The sequence below is a fragment of the Coregonus clupeaformis genome, chromosome 18, assembly GCF_020615455.1.
Source record: "Coregonus clupeaformis isolate EN_2021a chromosome 18, ASM2061545v1, whole genome shotgun sequence".
Classification (NCBI taxonomy): domain Eukaryota; kingdom Metazoa; phylum Chordata; class Actinopteri; order Salmoniformes; family Salmonidae; genus Coregonus; species Coregonus clupeaformis.
Window position 1 is genome coordinate 17,770,538 of NC_059209.1, and position 13,316 is coordinate 17,783,853.

The window sequence follows — 13,316 nt, forward strand, 5'->3', positions numbered from 1 at the left end:
AGGGCTATGAGCTTCCTTTCCCTCTTTCACATCTCTGATCAGTTAGTATACTGCTGGTCGGATTTCTGATTCCTTTTTTAGAACTCAGATGTTTCTCAAAATGGATTCTAAACTTTTATAAACCAAAGATATACTGGTTATTACAATAACTGGAACCTGGAATTATTCTACCCATCATTCTGTGAGGAATGACAAAATAAGCCATTTTCCTAAGCCATGTTTTATAACAATGAAAATTAAATACTATTGGAGATTTTGATACAGCATCTGAAGTCAGCTGCTGCATGCTGACAGCTGTTAGTTAACCAAGGTCAACAGCGTGTTAATACTGTCTTGGTTAATCAAGTCTGCTGTTCTGATTCACTCAGCCCTCAAGCTGTGGAGGAACATTTTATTTCCAACCACTAATGCCATATACCCAACTGTGGCACCCGCCTGGGACCTCAAGGCAAAATAAGAAATAGAAATAAGTTATTGTATTTTTCTTGCAATATTGTAGATATTTGCAATCAATGTATCACTTTGGTCAGATTCTTGCAATATTGTGGACATTTACAATCAATGTATCACATTGGTCAGAATCTCTTCATTTTAATTAAACTATGCGCCTGTGTCATTTGCGACAGTGTATTTCGGAATAGCCTGTGTGATGAGAGACTGCAATACCAGTGACTCAGCTGGAAAGTAGTACACCCATGTCTTGATTTAATTATCTTTCAACTTGGGCATGAACATGCTAAACCAAGGGCTGGGAGCTAATGGGACCAGTGTTTCTGGGTCAATGAACTGTTTAAATCATGAACTTTCAAAATGTGTCACAAATCATGTCACTTGGTTTACGATAAAACGATGGACCTGCTTTAATTTTGTATATGTCAACATTAAAACACTTATTGAACAACATTTTACAACTCTGTCACTGTCGATCATTACAATCCATGTTGAAGGCATTTCATCTGTATCTGTCCCTCTCCATTTTCACCCACTGGGCGATGGTGTCTGACTCCATCTTACAGGCCTTTTATAACTGATGCCGGATCAGCGACATTGGCCTCTCTGGGAGGTAAGATCACATAGGATAATATTAGCATTGAATTGCAACCATGCCTGTGGTTGTACTGTATATTACTAAGTAATATTATAGAGTAAATAATTGTATACTGTTTGAATTTACAGTAGTTGATTGTGGAGTGGAAGAAAGTCAAGTGTGATTTTAATGACAAGTCCTCTCACCTCAAATCCAAATGGTGAGCCCCCTCTGAGATGTTGATTGCAATTAGTGATGAGCTCAAGGACTTTCTCACCTACAGAACAGAAATCTTACAAATTGGATTAATATCTTACCCTTCCATTTGCCCATGGGTCCAGATCTCCATTGGAGAAAAGGATGTTGCTGGCTGTGGAGAGGGCTGATCAAGGCAAAAAAGAACAGAAACATAAACTGAGGAAACCGTACTATGGAAAAAACAAGCAGACTAGGGTGGCACTACAGAGAAGTGTTCTAGAAGCAAGCCATGTGTACTGTGTGGGAATTTCAAATTATGTTGAAATGAGCAAGGCAGCAGGGTCGTTCCACCAATCAGGTGCCATCTCAAGAGGTTAAATAAAATTTTAAAAAGACTATAGTAAGTGCCTATTAAGTGCCAAATAAAGTAACAGGGTTGATGACTTCATCTTAAATCAGCCATAAATCCCCTGGTGACAGGGAGTGGCAATTGAATGTGGCAATTTTTTTTATTTAAATTAATTATCTGTGGGAACGGGGTTGACGTATTCTGCTTGACCCGCTCAGTTTTACACCAGAAAATTGCCAAAAAGAATAGAACCAGCTCACATGCTGAGCAAAGAGCAAGTGACAACCGTTTGGTGATGTACAGTGTGCCTGGTAGTCCCAGGTCAGACTATTGAAGTCCATAGCCAGTTGGGTCAGCACACTCCACATACAGGGTGTAGAGGTCAAAGAAGGTAAAATCTCCTGTAGAGTTGTACACTATTCCTGTAGGAGATTCAGCATAAAAAAACATATTACACCATTACAGTTGCTGGTAGACCTAACATAGAATTTTGATGAGGAAATGTGAGCACCTGCTATACAGATAATCAGTTCTACAGTGATTTCTGGGTTGATTGGGAATGATGCTTTATAGCCATTCTGCCTGAGGAGCAGCTGGGGGAAGTGTAGGAGGAGCACCCTCTAGTGAACACTGATATGAAATGCCTCTGAGTGATACAAAAGTCAAATGGTAGGATCCTTGAAGGATTCATTGAGAACTTACTGGACAGTCCTGTCGCCTACTTACCTGCAGTGTCTGAGGGAATGCAGCATATCAGCTCCACCCAACATGGTATCACAGGCCTCCCTACAATAATAACAAGCACATAGAGTTCTCACTTTAGTTCAACACAAACAACATAGTATGGGTTGAACGACATAGTAGGGGTGAAATTCCAATGAGTTGGTGTTAGTGAGCAACAGTACCTTGACTGGGTTGGCAGGCATGCTACCCATTAAGTGGGTGCTGTAGGGGTAGTCCAGTATGACCATAAGGGTGAAGGCATTACGTAGGAACCCATTCAGCTGGTGGATGTCCTTATGGGAGCAGGGAGTCTTGCACAGGGAGAACTCTGACTGGATACGACCATAGTCTGAAGTGGGACAAACATGGAAAGGAGACAACCATGCACCATTACTGTAATGATGGAAGATCACACAGTGCTTCTGTAGTTTCAAAGCTATACTGAACAAAAATATAAACGCAACATGCAACAATTTCAAAGATTTTACTGAGTTACAGTTCATATAAGGAAATCAGTCAATTGAAATAAATTAAATAGGCCCTAATCTATGGATTTCACATGACTGGGCAGGGGTGCAGCCATGGGTGGGCCTGGGAGGACATAGGCCCACCCACTTCGTAGCCAGGCCCAGCCAATCACAATACGTTTTTCCCCACCAAAGGGCTTTATTACAGACATAAATACTCCGGAGCAGCCAGAGCCCCTGCTACGATGTTGAGGTACCTCACCGACAGCATTCCTCCATAACTGAAGGTGAGACAGAGAAAAGACAACCTTTGTATGAGAGACTAGCCTATCTCTACTGAAGTTGATGATGTTGTCTCATTGAGTATCAGACTAATACTTAGGAAGCACAGAATTTGGAATTAATTGGATCTGTAGAGAATCATAATGCCTTTATTATTGGAGAATATATTTGGCACCGCAATTACTTAGGATTCTTATCTAAATGCATTGTAACAGTTTGCTTTGTACCAAAAAAGTGGAACTTGAGTTTAGCTATGAATAATAAAAATTACCTTAGATTTTAGATCACTGTAACCAATACTGAAATCATTCAATATGATTTCCAATGGCCTGTTATTGAGCTCTTACCTCCCACCAAAGACAACTGGGTATGCTGAGGCTCCTAGCTGCTGTTTCAGTTCTGTGATTATGACAGCATAGTCTGCCAGGGCCTGTTCCACCTTCAGTAACCCAACCTCTGGGATGTTGAACGAGTCCTGGCCAAACGGGAGTGATTTGCCATAGTATCTCTGGAGAGAAACGTGTAACATTATTCAAATATTCAAGGTAACTGTATGCATCATGTTGCAGCTACCAGCTCTGCTTGAGTTTTGTCCTGCCCTTTTCAAGTACATTCTGTAGTCTGGTATCAAAATGATCATAACAGAGAGAGGTTGACTAAGCACAAACTTATCTGATACCAGAGCCCATATCCATAAAGCATCTCAGAGTAGGAGTGCTGATCTAGGATCTGTACATACAATCTACTCTTGAGACGCTTTTTGGATACGAGAGCAGGCTATTTCTGTGACATAGTTGAGTAACTTCCACAGTTCTGTCATGGTCACAAGCTTCAACATGAACATGTGACACATCATGGCCTCTTCTTACATGCTCAGCAAAGTAAGGATCAGGGCAAGCTCCCAGATGTCTCCCTCGTTTCCTGTGTAGAGGAAGTTGGGTCCATAGCCTCTCTTCCAGTACTCATCTAGAAGGACACAGAGCATGACAATAGTCAAAAGTGGGCATGCAGGTTGGACAGAATAAGATAGGTCAGTATGAAGTGTGTGAAATGTCAATTGATGGATGCTCATTGCTCATTGCTCACCTGTGATTAGGTACTGCTGCTCATAGGTGCCATTGCCCATGCTGTTGAAGTTGAAGTGGTTCAGTATTTGGGGAAAGTATTTATCTTTAAACTGGGGTTTTGGGTAATTGCTGTGCCCATGATTCTTGACCTAATAAGCATGAGATGTTCAGAGGAAAACACCTGTGTGGAAGCCCCTGCGTCTTGGAGTAGAGGGAGAGCAACAAAACAATGCTAATAAACCACAGAGTTGGCATCTTGAAAGGCCTGTTTGTGAAAGCCTCTGCAAATAACTGTTTTTATGAAATGTTAATTGTCTGAATCACATAACATAGGTTTGTTTATTGACCTCTGAACCCAGGCAACGTATTGGGCCCTGTGCACACTGGGAGTTGTAGTTCTTTCAATCGACTCAGCTGTGAAGTCCTAAAAGGCACTATCACAAGGGAGACACACTACTAAATATTGCCCCACTAAGGTATCCCATTATGGCAGCTACAGCATCGGACTCATGGGGGAATAAATTAATTTTCAATATTTGACTAATTTGTCCAGATACTGTCAATAGATACCAATAAGATGTGAATGTTGGTGGGAAAAAAGTATAGTCTTTGAAGACAATGTGAAAATCTCTGTAATTCATTAGAGATGACTGTTGAGTGTGAAAACTCTCCTAATAACGTTAAGTATCAATTTGGAGAGGCATGTCATGATTGTTTGTCTCCCTCCCTCCCACACACACACACACACACACACACACACTGTCGCTTTCTGTTTTTCTGTAACAGTATATTCAATTGAGTTTGATTGTGCTTGCATGGTTGCAGAGTCCAAATTGGTCAACTACAGCAGACCGGGTTTAGTAGACCAATGTGTATATATTGAGATGAACTGTAAGACTTGGTATACTTTACAAGGTGGAGTTATTACCTCCAGTCAATTGATTTTCAGAAAGCAAAGACCACAGAGGACAAGTTCAAATCAAGATGCAATGATGTCTTTTATTATAAGATTTTTTTTATTTCTTTTTTTTTTTTACAGATTGACAGTCAGGTAGAGGAAGAAAAATACATTTTATGCAAATTACAACTTTGCAGGAAGGTAACATTTTATTGCAGTACTACAGCCTAGGATTTCAATGAATAAAATGGAGAACTTATACCATTCAGAGTGTCTCACAAAGTATCAGGGAAGGACACGATATAGAACCAGGACACCTCAGTCTTCCTTTTTACAGAGTAAAAATTCATCCAACAATGGTCCAAATAGTTATCTGCGAATTATTTTGTATCACAGAAACAGTCAATAAATAATACTTTTATAACGCCTCAATATTTCTGTTATTCTTTATCTGTAAGGGCTTAAAATATCTATATTTATGTTGTTTGTATACATCTTTCAGACTTCTTTTCCTCAGTGATACTGAGTAAAATATATGTTCTGTATGTATATATATTTTTTTATTACTGTGGATCATTGTGAAACCTCTTATCCGAATGGCATGCTTAAGACTTAAGATTTCTGAAACAAAATCCTGCTTACAAGGGAAATGCATATTCATATTTACATTGAAACACCAGCCACAGGCTCAAACAATTGGAGAGCGAGGGAAAGTTCATTTCCAAATGATCCCTCAGAATAACATCTGAAACATTTTGACCACCTGGCCATTTCTTGAACGACTAAAAGTAACAAGGGACACAAACTTACAGAGACTCGAGCCCAGTCTATTAACTGCCAATCTCCAAGCTTGCGTTATGCTGTACATTACCCCACCATACTCCCTACCCCCAACTTATACAAACACATGCACGCGCCACATACATTCAAACAATCAAATCAAGAAGCTTATGCTCCATTGATCCAATAACTACCTACACCTACGAGCACCTAATTTAGCTGAATCTTGCTTTTGGTCAGAGGACCTGTTTGAAATGTGAACATGGAAACCAGCTAATGTAGTATATATACTATTCATACATACAGCATCCCTGACCACAAATGGGAAAAATAAGACTGACGTCTATGAACGTTTGCTCTTTCGACAAATAAATGCAGTTCTTGAATTCACTAGAGTATTTAACAAAACTCAAACACATTGACATAACACTGGATTTAAGAATGTGCTCTATAGAATGCCTTAAATCATGGTTGTTTTTACAAGATTATATATATATAAAAAAAGTACAAATATAAACAAGATATTGATGAAAAATGTGATGAAAATTAAAAGGCAAAAATTCTACAAAAATAAATACCCAGTGTACGTCAGAATAACTTGGTATACTGCAGACAAAAGCACTACATAAAAAAATAAGCTAAGCTAGAGTATGCCTACAAGTTTCACTTTCTTTCCCCTGACTATGGCCTGACACCTTGGATCCAACATTTCTGTAAGCACATGAAAAAAAAAAGTATAAATAAGACATTAATAAATAAAAACAGAATGAATAAAACATAGGTAATTCTTACTGTTAGTATAAAAGCATTTAAAAAGATCCTTCGGTCAAATCAGTTCATAGCTCTGTCTTTTTGTTCTGTTTTCTCAAGAGTGCCTTTTCATACAAAAATATCAAAATCAGTCCATCTTGTCATAACGATACAGTTCTCTACTTAAACTGGTCGGGGATATGTCCGATCTGAGACTGCATGCTGCTGGTTGGTGGACTCGAGATGCCCTCCGACCAGTCAGACATGTTAGAATGCGGGGAGGAGCTGGACCATTGGTCGGGAGACCCGGGGGAAGGGGTCAGAAAGGGGTGGTCGGGGACCTGTAGCTGGTGGTTGGGGGTGTTGTCCATAGGGCCAGAGTAGCTGTGCTGGGAGGGAGGGGTGAGGTACTGGGTGCTGGGCAGGTTCTGGCTCATGATTTGGGTCTCCTGGGGTAGGATGGTGTGGATGGGCATGGAGCCCTGGTTCCCTGTGCCCTGCTGGAGCTCTGAGCCACTCAGCTCACTGCTGATGAAGTTCTGGCTGATGGAATTGCCACTGGTGCCAGTATTAGAGTTCTGGTGCTGCAGCTGGATGCTCTGTTGCTGTTGTTGGAGCTGCTGCTGCAGGTTCTGTTGGTGCTGCATCTGCTGCTGCATCTGCTGCTGGGCCTGCTGCAGAAGGTGGGGCTGCGAGACCAGCCGGGTGTTCTGCAGGCCCTGGTAGCTCATCATCTGGGACAGGCTGGTGGTGGGGAGCCCGTTGTGGAGAGAGGTCATCATGCCTTGCTGCCCACCCCCCTGGTGCAGACCGCCCTGCCCCCCGACAGGACCAACCCTCATGGGATTGAACTGGCTGGGCTGGCCCATGCTGGCGTGCATCCTGGAGAGCCAATCACACTGGCCATTCATGCCCCCCGAGCCGTTGGAGCCTGACACGGGAAGGTGGGTGAGACGGGGCGGCAGTGGGTCGAACTGCATGTGTGCCAGCTCCTGCTTGTTGGGCATGCCCATGTGGTTGACCCCCATGTGGGGGTCGGACATCCCCTGGAGGTGGTTGAGTGACATGGACGGGGACTGCTGGAAGGGGGACGTCATCATGGGAGGGGATGCCACGTCAGAGATATACCCGTGTGGAGACTCCAGGGAGTCCACAGGGGACAGAACAGCTGAGCTATCCAGCAGACTTCCTCCCTTACCATCCTGGGAGGCTTTCTTCTTGTTCTTCATGTCCTTGCCGTCCTTGCAGCCGATGCCCTTGGCACTGGGCTTGCGGGCCTTCTTGCCCTGGACCTTCATGCTGCCCAGATAGCCGTTGGGGGAGCAGAGAGGGGGGGACAAGGTGGTGCCCATGGAGCCTCCATGGGCATGGCTGTGCATGGGCGGGCTGCGGACCAGGTTGTACTCGTCCATGAGACGGACAATGTCGTGGTGCATCCTCTCTTGCGCAATGTCTCGGGGCAACCGGTCCAAGTGATCAGTTATCTCGCGGTTAGCAAAGTGCTCCAGCAGGACCTTGGCGGTCTCGTAGCTTCCTTCCCTGGCAGCAAGGAACAGAGGGGTCTCCTCCTGAGGAAGACACAGACACACAGTGAGAAACATGTTTACAGTGGGCCACAGACAGACCGCTCTCTCTTGCAAAATAGATTTAATCTCAGTAACCACGTTTCCATCCTTAGTTTTTATGCGAGTAAAGTCATACCATGTAAAAAAAAAATCACGACAGTTGTGATGGAAATAGGAAGTTTCGGTACAATTTGAGAAATGCCGACAGATAATTTGTTCGTTCGACATGGTGGGATATTTTTGTGTTGGTAAAAGTAATTATGCGAGAAATGGCGGTGGAAACGCCATTATAACCATCATATAGAAGTAAACTTCACGCAATGATATGGTGTGTGGTCCTCCCACTATGACTCGGGAAAGCATGCAGTTTATTAGGCTACAGATGAAATAATAATAATATAATAATATGCCATTTAAATAAAATAAAAAATTATAGCAGACGCTTTTATCCAAAGCGACTTACAGTCGTGCGTGCATACATTTTTGTGTATGGGTGGTCCCGGGGATTGAACCCACTACCTTGGCGTTACAAGCGCCGTGCTCTACCAGCTGAGCTACAGAGGACCAACAAGGATAAGATATAAGATATGATGAACTTCACAGGGTGGTGAATGTGCAAGGTGATGAGCTTGATGTTCCTTTCCAATAAATATCGAGGGTCTTATTCTGGGGACATGATGATCGATGCTTAGCTGCCGTTTGACAAATACAAATACTCTCGCTCTTATCCATAATAATCTCATCATGTAGACTAGACTAGCCTACCTGCACAGCCTACCCACACTGTATCTGCGAGCTGTTGGCTAGAGCGCACGTAACAAAACCAGATTAGGCACATTTGCTATTTAACGCAAAAGTTTTTGTGACAGAACTATCGGTAGAGTTGAACTTCCGATCTTTTTTCGGTAGATGAAAATGTAGGAGAAAAAGTACTGTACATTTGTGTGCACTACGTCATCACGCACTGATTTTTAATCGCAACAAGTCAGTTTGGTGGAAACACACCACTGGTGGGAAAATATGCATATTTTCTTAATGCGGATTTTAGAATATTTGCATGAAAATGTCGGCAATTGGATGGAAACCTAGCTACTGAGAATAACCTGTATAAATGAAGGTTAAATGGAAAAGGAATGTAGCTTATGGAGATATCTTATTCTATGGTAATTTATCAGGCGGCAGAGATTCCTTACCTTGTTGTTCTGCATGTCCTTGTTGGCTCCGTTCTTCAGTAGTACGATAGCTGCATCCACGTTGTTCACTGCTGCTGCCCAGTGCAGAGCAGATTTGCCTGGTGAAAGAGAGACATGGAGAGACAAACGTTCAGTCCACATCAACCCATGCCTGTCTAAACTGACCTAAAGGAACCTGACTATCATTATTTTTCCAAACCCCACGTTATTTAAACATTTTGTAAAAGGACATGGATTAGAATTACATTTCTTATTTTATTCTGCCCGTTTCCAATTACAAATGTAACGTTTGATTACATTTCTGGATCGAAAGTGCTTCACCTCTACTCTAGCTCTGATTGAAAGAGTGGATGAGGCCAAGGAGCCAATAGAGATACAACATTGATATAAGAGCCCTACCAAAGTCATCGATAGCGTTGACGTCAGCGTGGCAGTTGATGAGCTCCTCCACCATGCCCTCCACTGCCAGACGGGCTGCCAGGATCAGAGGGGTGGTGCCATCGTGCATGCGGGCATCCAGGTCTGTGGCACGATTTCTGATCAAAATCTACAGAAAGACACAATGAGTTGGTTAACCTTGTATGAGATTATCTATGGAGATACTAAGGAAGAAAGTGCACATTGCCAATCCAATACAGTAGATCTCTTCGCTACTCAAAAACACAAATTAATCTGCATTTGACCCCAACCTGGAAGACGCCCTGAGCATCAGCAGCCACGGCAGCATGTAGCGGGGTCTTGCCCATGTTGTCCTGGATGTTTGCATCTGCACTGGCCTCCAGGAGACGCTTGGCAGCGTCAGAGCGGGCGTAGCGGGCAGCGAGATGGAGGGCGGTCTCCCCTGTGCGGTCCGTCTGACTGTGGAGTTTGGCACCCTGGTAAATGAAATCATTGATCACGTTGGCAGAAGCATCTTCCTCCTCCTCGCTGTTGCCTGTTTCTAGACCTCCACCACTGCAGGAGGCGATCATCAGGGGGGTGAAGCCATCTGGGCAGAGGGAGGGAGGGAGGGACCATACTTTAGTACCAGGGGAGTTAACTATACTTCAGCATTGGCAGTCAGTGCACTAGTGCAGGGTCAGCATGAGACAGAGCCCAGTTCCTGCTACAAACGGTAAGAGTCAGTACTTCAAAGCATGGGGAAGATCAAAACAAAGCAACAAACAAATCGAATGTGGATTTGATGCGTTTGCCTGGGTGAATCATCACAGCTCTCTTTTCGATAACGGATTCTGATCGAGCCCGGCTTTGGGGAGCTTGGGGAAACGGGCCAGTGTATGTGAAACCTAGGCAGCTGGAAAACTGAGCATTATCATCTCTGAGGGGAGGCTCAGCCAGTCGACCTGGATGGGTTTCTCCTCTTCAAAAGAATAGCGAGCCCCAGATCTCACAGATTCGATTCAGGCTCATTGATCGGTTAGGGAGAGAAAACGTGTGTGTATGCTGTGCTTTAGTTCGAGGAGCGTGTTACTGTTGATTTTCTTAAACACTCTTCAGGGGGTTTGACACTTAATAAAAGTGTGTTCTTGTATTTTGGTCCGTTATTGGTTTTATTAATAAAGCATTTGAAGAAAAATGCCTATTAGTGGTCCAATAATGAATGTAAGCAGGAATGAGGAAGGGAGTTTTCCCCTGGGCTCAGGGCTTCAAGCCGCATGCTTTGATCTGGATCCTCTTACCCTGAGGACACAGGGCTTTAGCTACTCCTACCCACACACACACGCTCTCTCTCTTGCCATTGCTCACTCAGAGGTGTAAATTAATCAGCTAATATTTTAGGCAGAATAATATCTTAAAACATGACCATAAGTTTAGTTTGACGTCTATACAAAGCAAGATTTGAAGGTAATATAATACAATTAAATAGGAATAAATATTTAGTGAGTAATACAAATTATTATATTGATAATATTTGAATACTTTGTTAATATTTTTTTAAATATTTGTATCCACATTTTTCCTGCCACTTCTGATGACTCATAATTATGAAGACCTTTCATCTCTCCTTTTTCTAACTTTGCACTCTGTACCAGTACTGACAACTGAAATGTGACGCAAAAATAATATTGGAACATGAACCTTAAATATAAGAACAGCAATTCCACAAAACAGTTTTACTGAAGTCCTACACACCTGATACACACCAAATTAAATGGTCATACATTCTGTATTCACCCAAAATAATACAATTTCATGAAATGTAATAATCAACTCAATCCTTGTCAGTAGACATAAAAATTAAAATAGATTATAATCACCCCAAAATCAGTCAAGTTCACAGCTAAAATCTGTCCTAATTTCCCTAATGATGAAACGAGCGGCTGTGTACACACCTGGTCCCCGTACGTTGACGTCCATGCAGTCGTTCTCGATCTCCCCCTGAGGGGGTGTGGGGGCGATGGAGGGGATACGGAGGTCAGCCGCGTCCAGGTGCTGCTGGGTCCACTGGCGGTGGTCCGTCTGGTCATCCAAGTCCAGCATCACCTGCTCCTCAAACTGCTGTAATCAGACCAGGGGGTGGACGGACAATCAATTAGCTCACACCGCATCTAAAGCATTTAATCTCAAACCTATTTGAAAACTAAGGTTTAACTAACCAACTTTTATGTATTAAAATGCTGACATTCTGGACAATAAAACCAAAAATCAACACAAAGGAGACTCTACATTTTCAATATCTTAATATTGGTGGATATTAAATTAAAGCTAATTAAATTGAATAGCCTATGTAAATGCATAAATCTTGAAACAAAACTGGAATCAAGTGATATTTGAAGGCCATTATCAATGAAGAAAAATAGAAAATCTTCATATATTTCTTTACGTATTTCTTAAGAAGTCTATGTTCTATTCTAATTCCTGTCTTTCTCTCCAACAGTAGGTCCCAATGCCAGTATGTGGGGTCCTTAGACTCCTTACCCTAAAGCGCTTGGCGTCTGAAGGCTCCTCTTCTCCCCATTCATTCTGGTTGTCGTCCATCAGTGATATGTCCAAGGAGTTTTTCAGTGGCCTGTGGTCAGAGAGAAATCCCATTGAAAATCCTGATGCAGCAAGTGAGCTAGCCAACTATCCCAGCTGAGCCCTCTTCCTCAGTGGCAGTGCACCAACACCGAAACAAAAGCATTGATTGAGCCCCCCCATCCTGTCCCGTCCCAACACTATCACTCCGACAAGTCAATTAATGTGCCCGTTACCTAAACCTGCTGCATCATTATCATTAATGATCCGAACGAACGCCGTTTCCCCCTCAGCCCCAAAAACTCTCGTCACCGCTCCACACCCTGCTACGACCAAATCCATGACAAACAAACTGTGACCCATGGTGGGAAGACGATGTGGTGCCGCATGGAAACCCAGGAAACTTACTTCAATCCCACCGAATCCTCCCCGACGGGCTCCCTCCTCTTCTTCTTGTTGGGCTCACTGGTCTTGAAACCCTCCGGGAACCACAATTGGCCGTGCTCGCGACGACGCTTCCGTGAGGCGACCATCCCCACGCCCACAAAGGCCAGGAAAGCCAGCCCGGCTAGGACCACGTAGATGGGGTAGAGCTCCGACGGAAGCTGGGGGTCAACCTCACCTGGAGGGGAAAGGGACAACATGGTAAGGCGGACAGCAGCGGAGCCTGAGAACCCAGGCAGGCAGACAGGTGTTGGGTTGGTCGCAGGAGGACTGCAAGTCCAGCTCCTCTAGTCTAGTGCAACCCCCTCCTGGAGCCTAGTCCTAGTTGTCCACAGCCAGAGCTACAATGGGAATGAGGAGCGCCGTTTGTAAAACAAGGTTGGTCCTATTCTGTAATAATCAGAATTGCTAACCACTTCTCATCAAATATAAAAAACCACCACCACCTCCTCTCCCCTCTCAGCCCAGGGTACCAGGAGACAACTCTACCATTTCTTCTTTAAGGGGAAAAAAGGGAGGGATTAATGAACTTCAAATTACTGCACGCGCTTTAAGCTGTAAAGACCAAGGATTTATTAGGATTTTCAAGATAACAAAGACTCCCAACTTCTAGCA

General features: G+C 43.3%; 1 protein-coding gene and 1 pseudogene across 1 annotated transcript in view; both read right to left on the minus strand.

Moving 5' to 3' along the window:
* Window positions 1-952: 952 nt before the first annotated feature.
* Window positions 953-4,172, minus strand: LOC121550697 (annotated as a pseudogene).
* Window positions 4,173-5,575: 1,403 nt separating this feature from the next.
* The window catches only part of LOC121551934 (neurogenic locus notch homolog protein 1-like), a 44,993-nt gene continuing 37,252 nt past the window's right edge, over window positions 5,576-13,316 (minus strand). Inside the window, exons 28-34 of the mRNA XM_045226786.1 lie at window positions 12,666-12,879; window positions 12,219-12,309; window positions 11,633-11,798; window positions 9,989-10,287; window positions 9,699-9,846; window positions 9,300-9,397; window positions 5,576-8,109 (exon numbers count right to left, since the gene is read on the minus strand). Coding sequence (XP_045082721.1) covers window positions 6,721-8,109; window positions 9,300-9,397; window positions 9,699-9,846; window positions 9,989-10,287; window positions 11,633-11,798; window positions 12,219-12,309; window positions 12,666-12,879 — 2,405 coding nt within the window. The 3' untranslated portion in view covers window positions 5,576-6,720. The remainder of the gene's footprint in view (window positions 8,110-9,299; window positions 9,398-9,698; window positions 9,847-9,988; window positions 10,288-11,632; window positions 11,799-12,218; window positions 12,310-12,665; window positions 12,880-13,316) is intronic.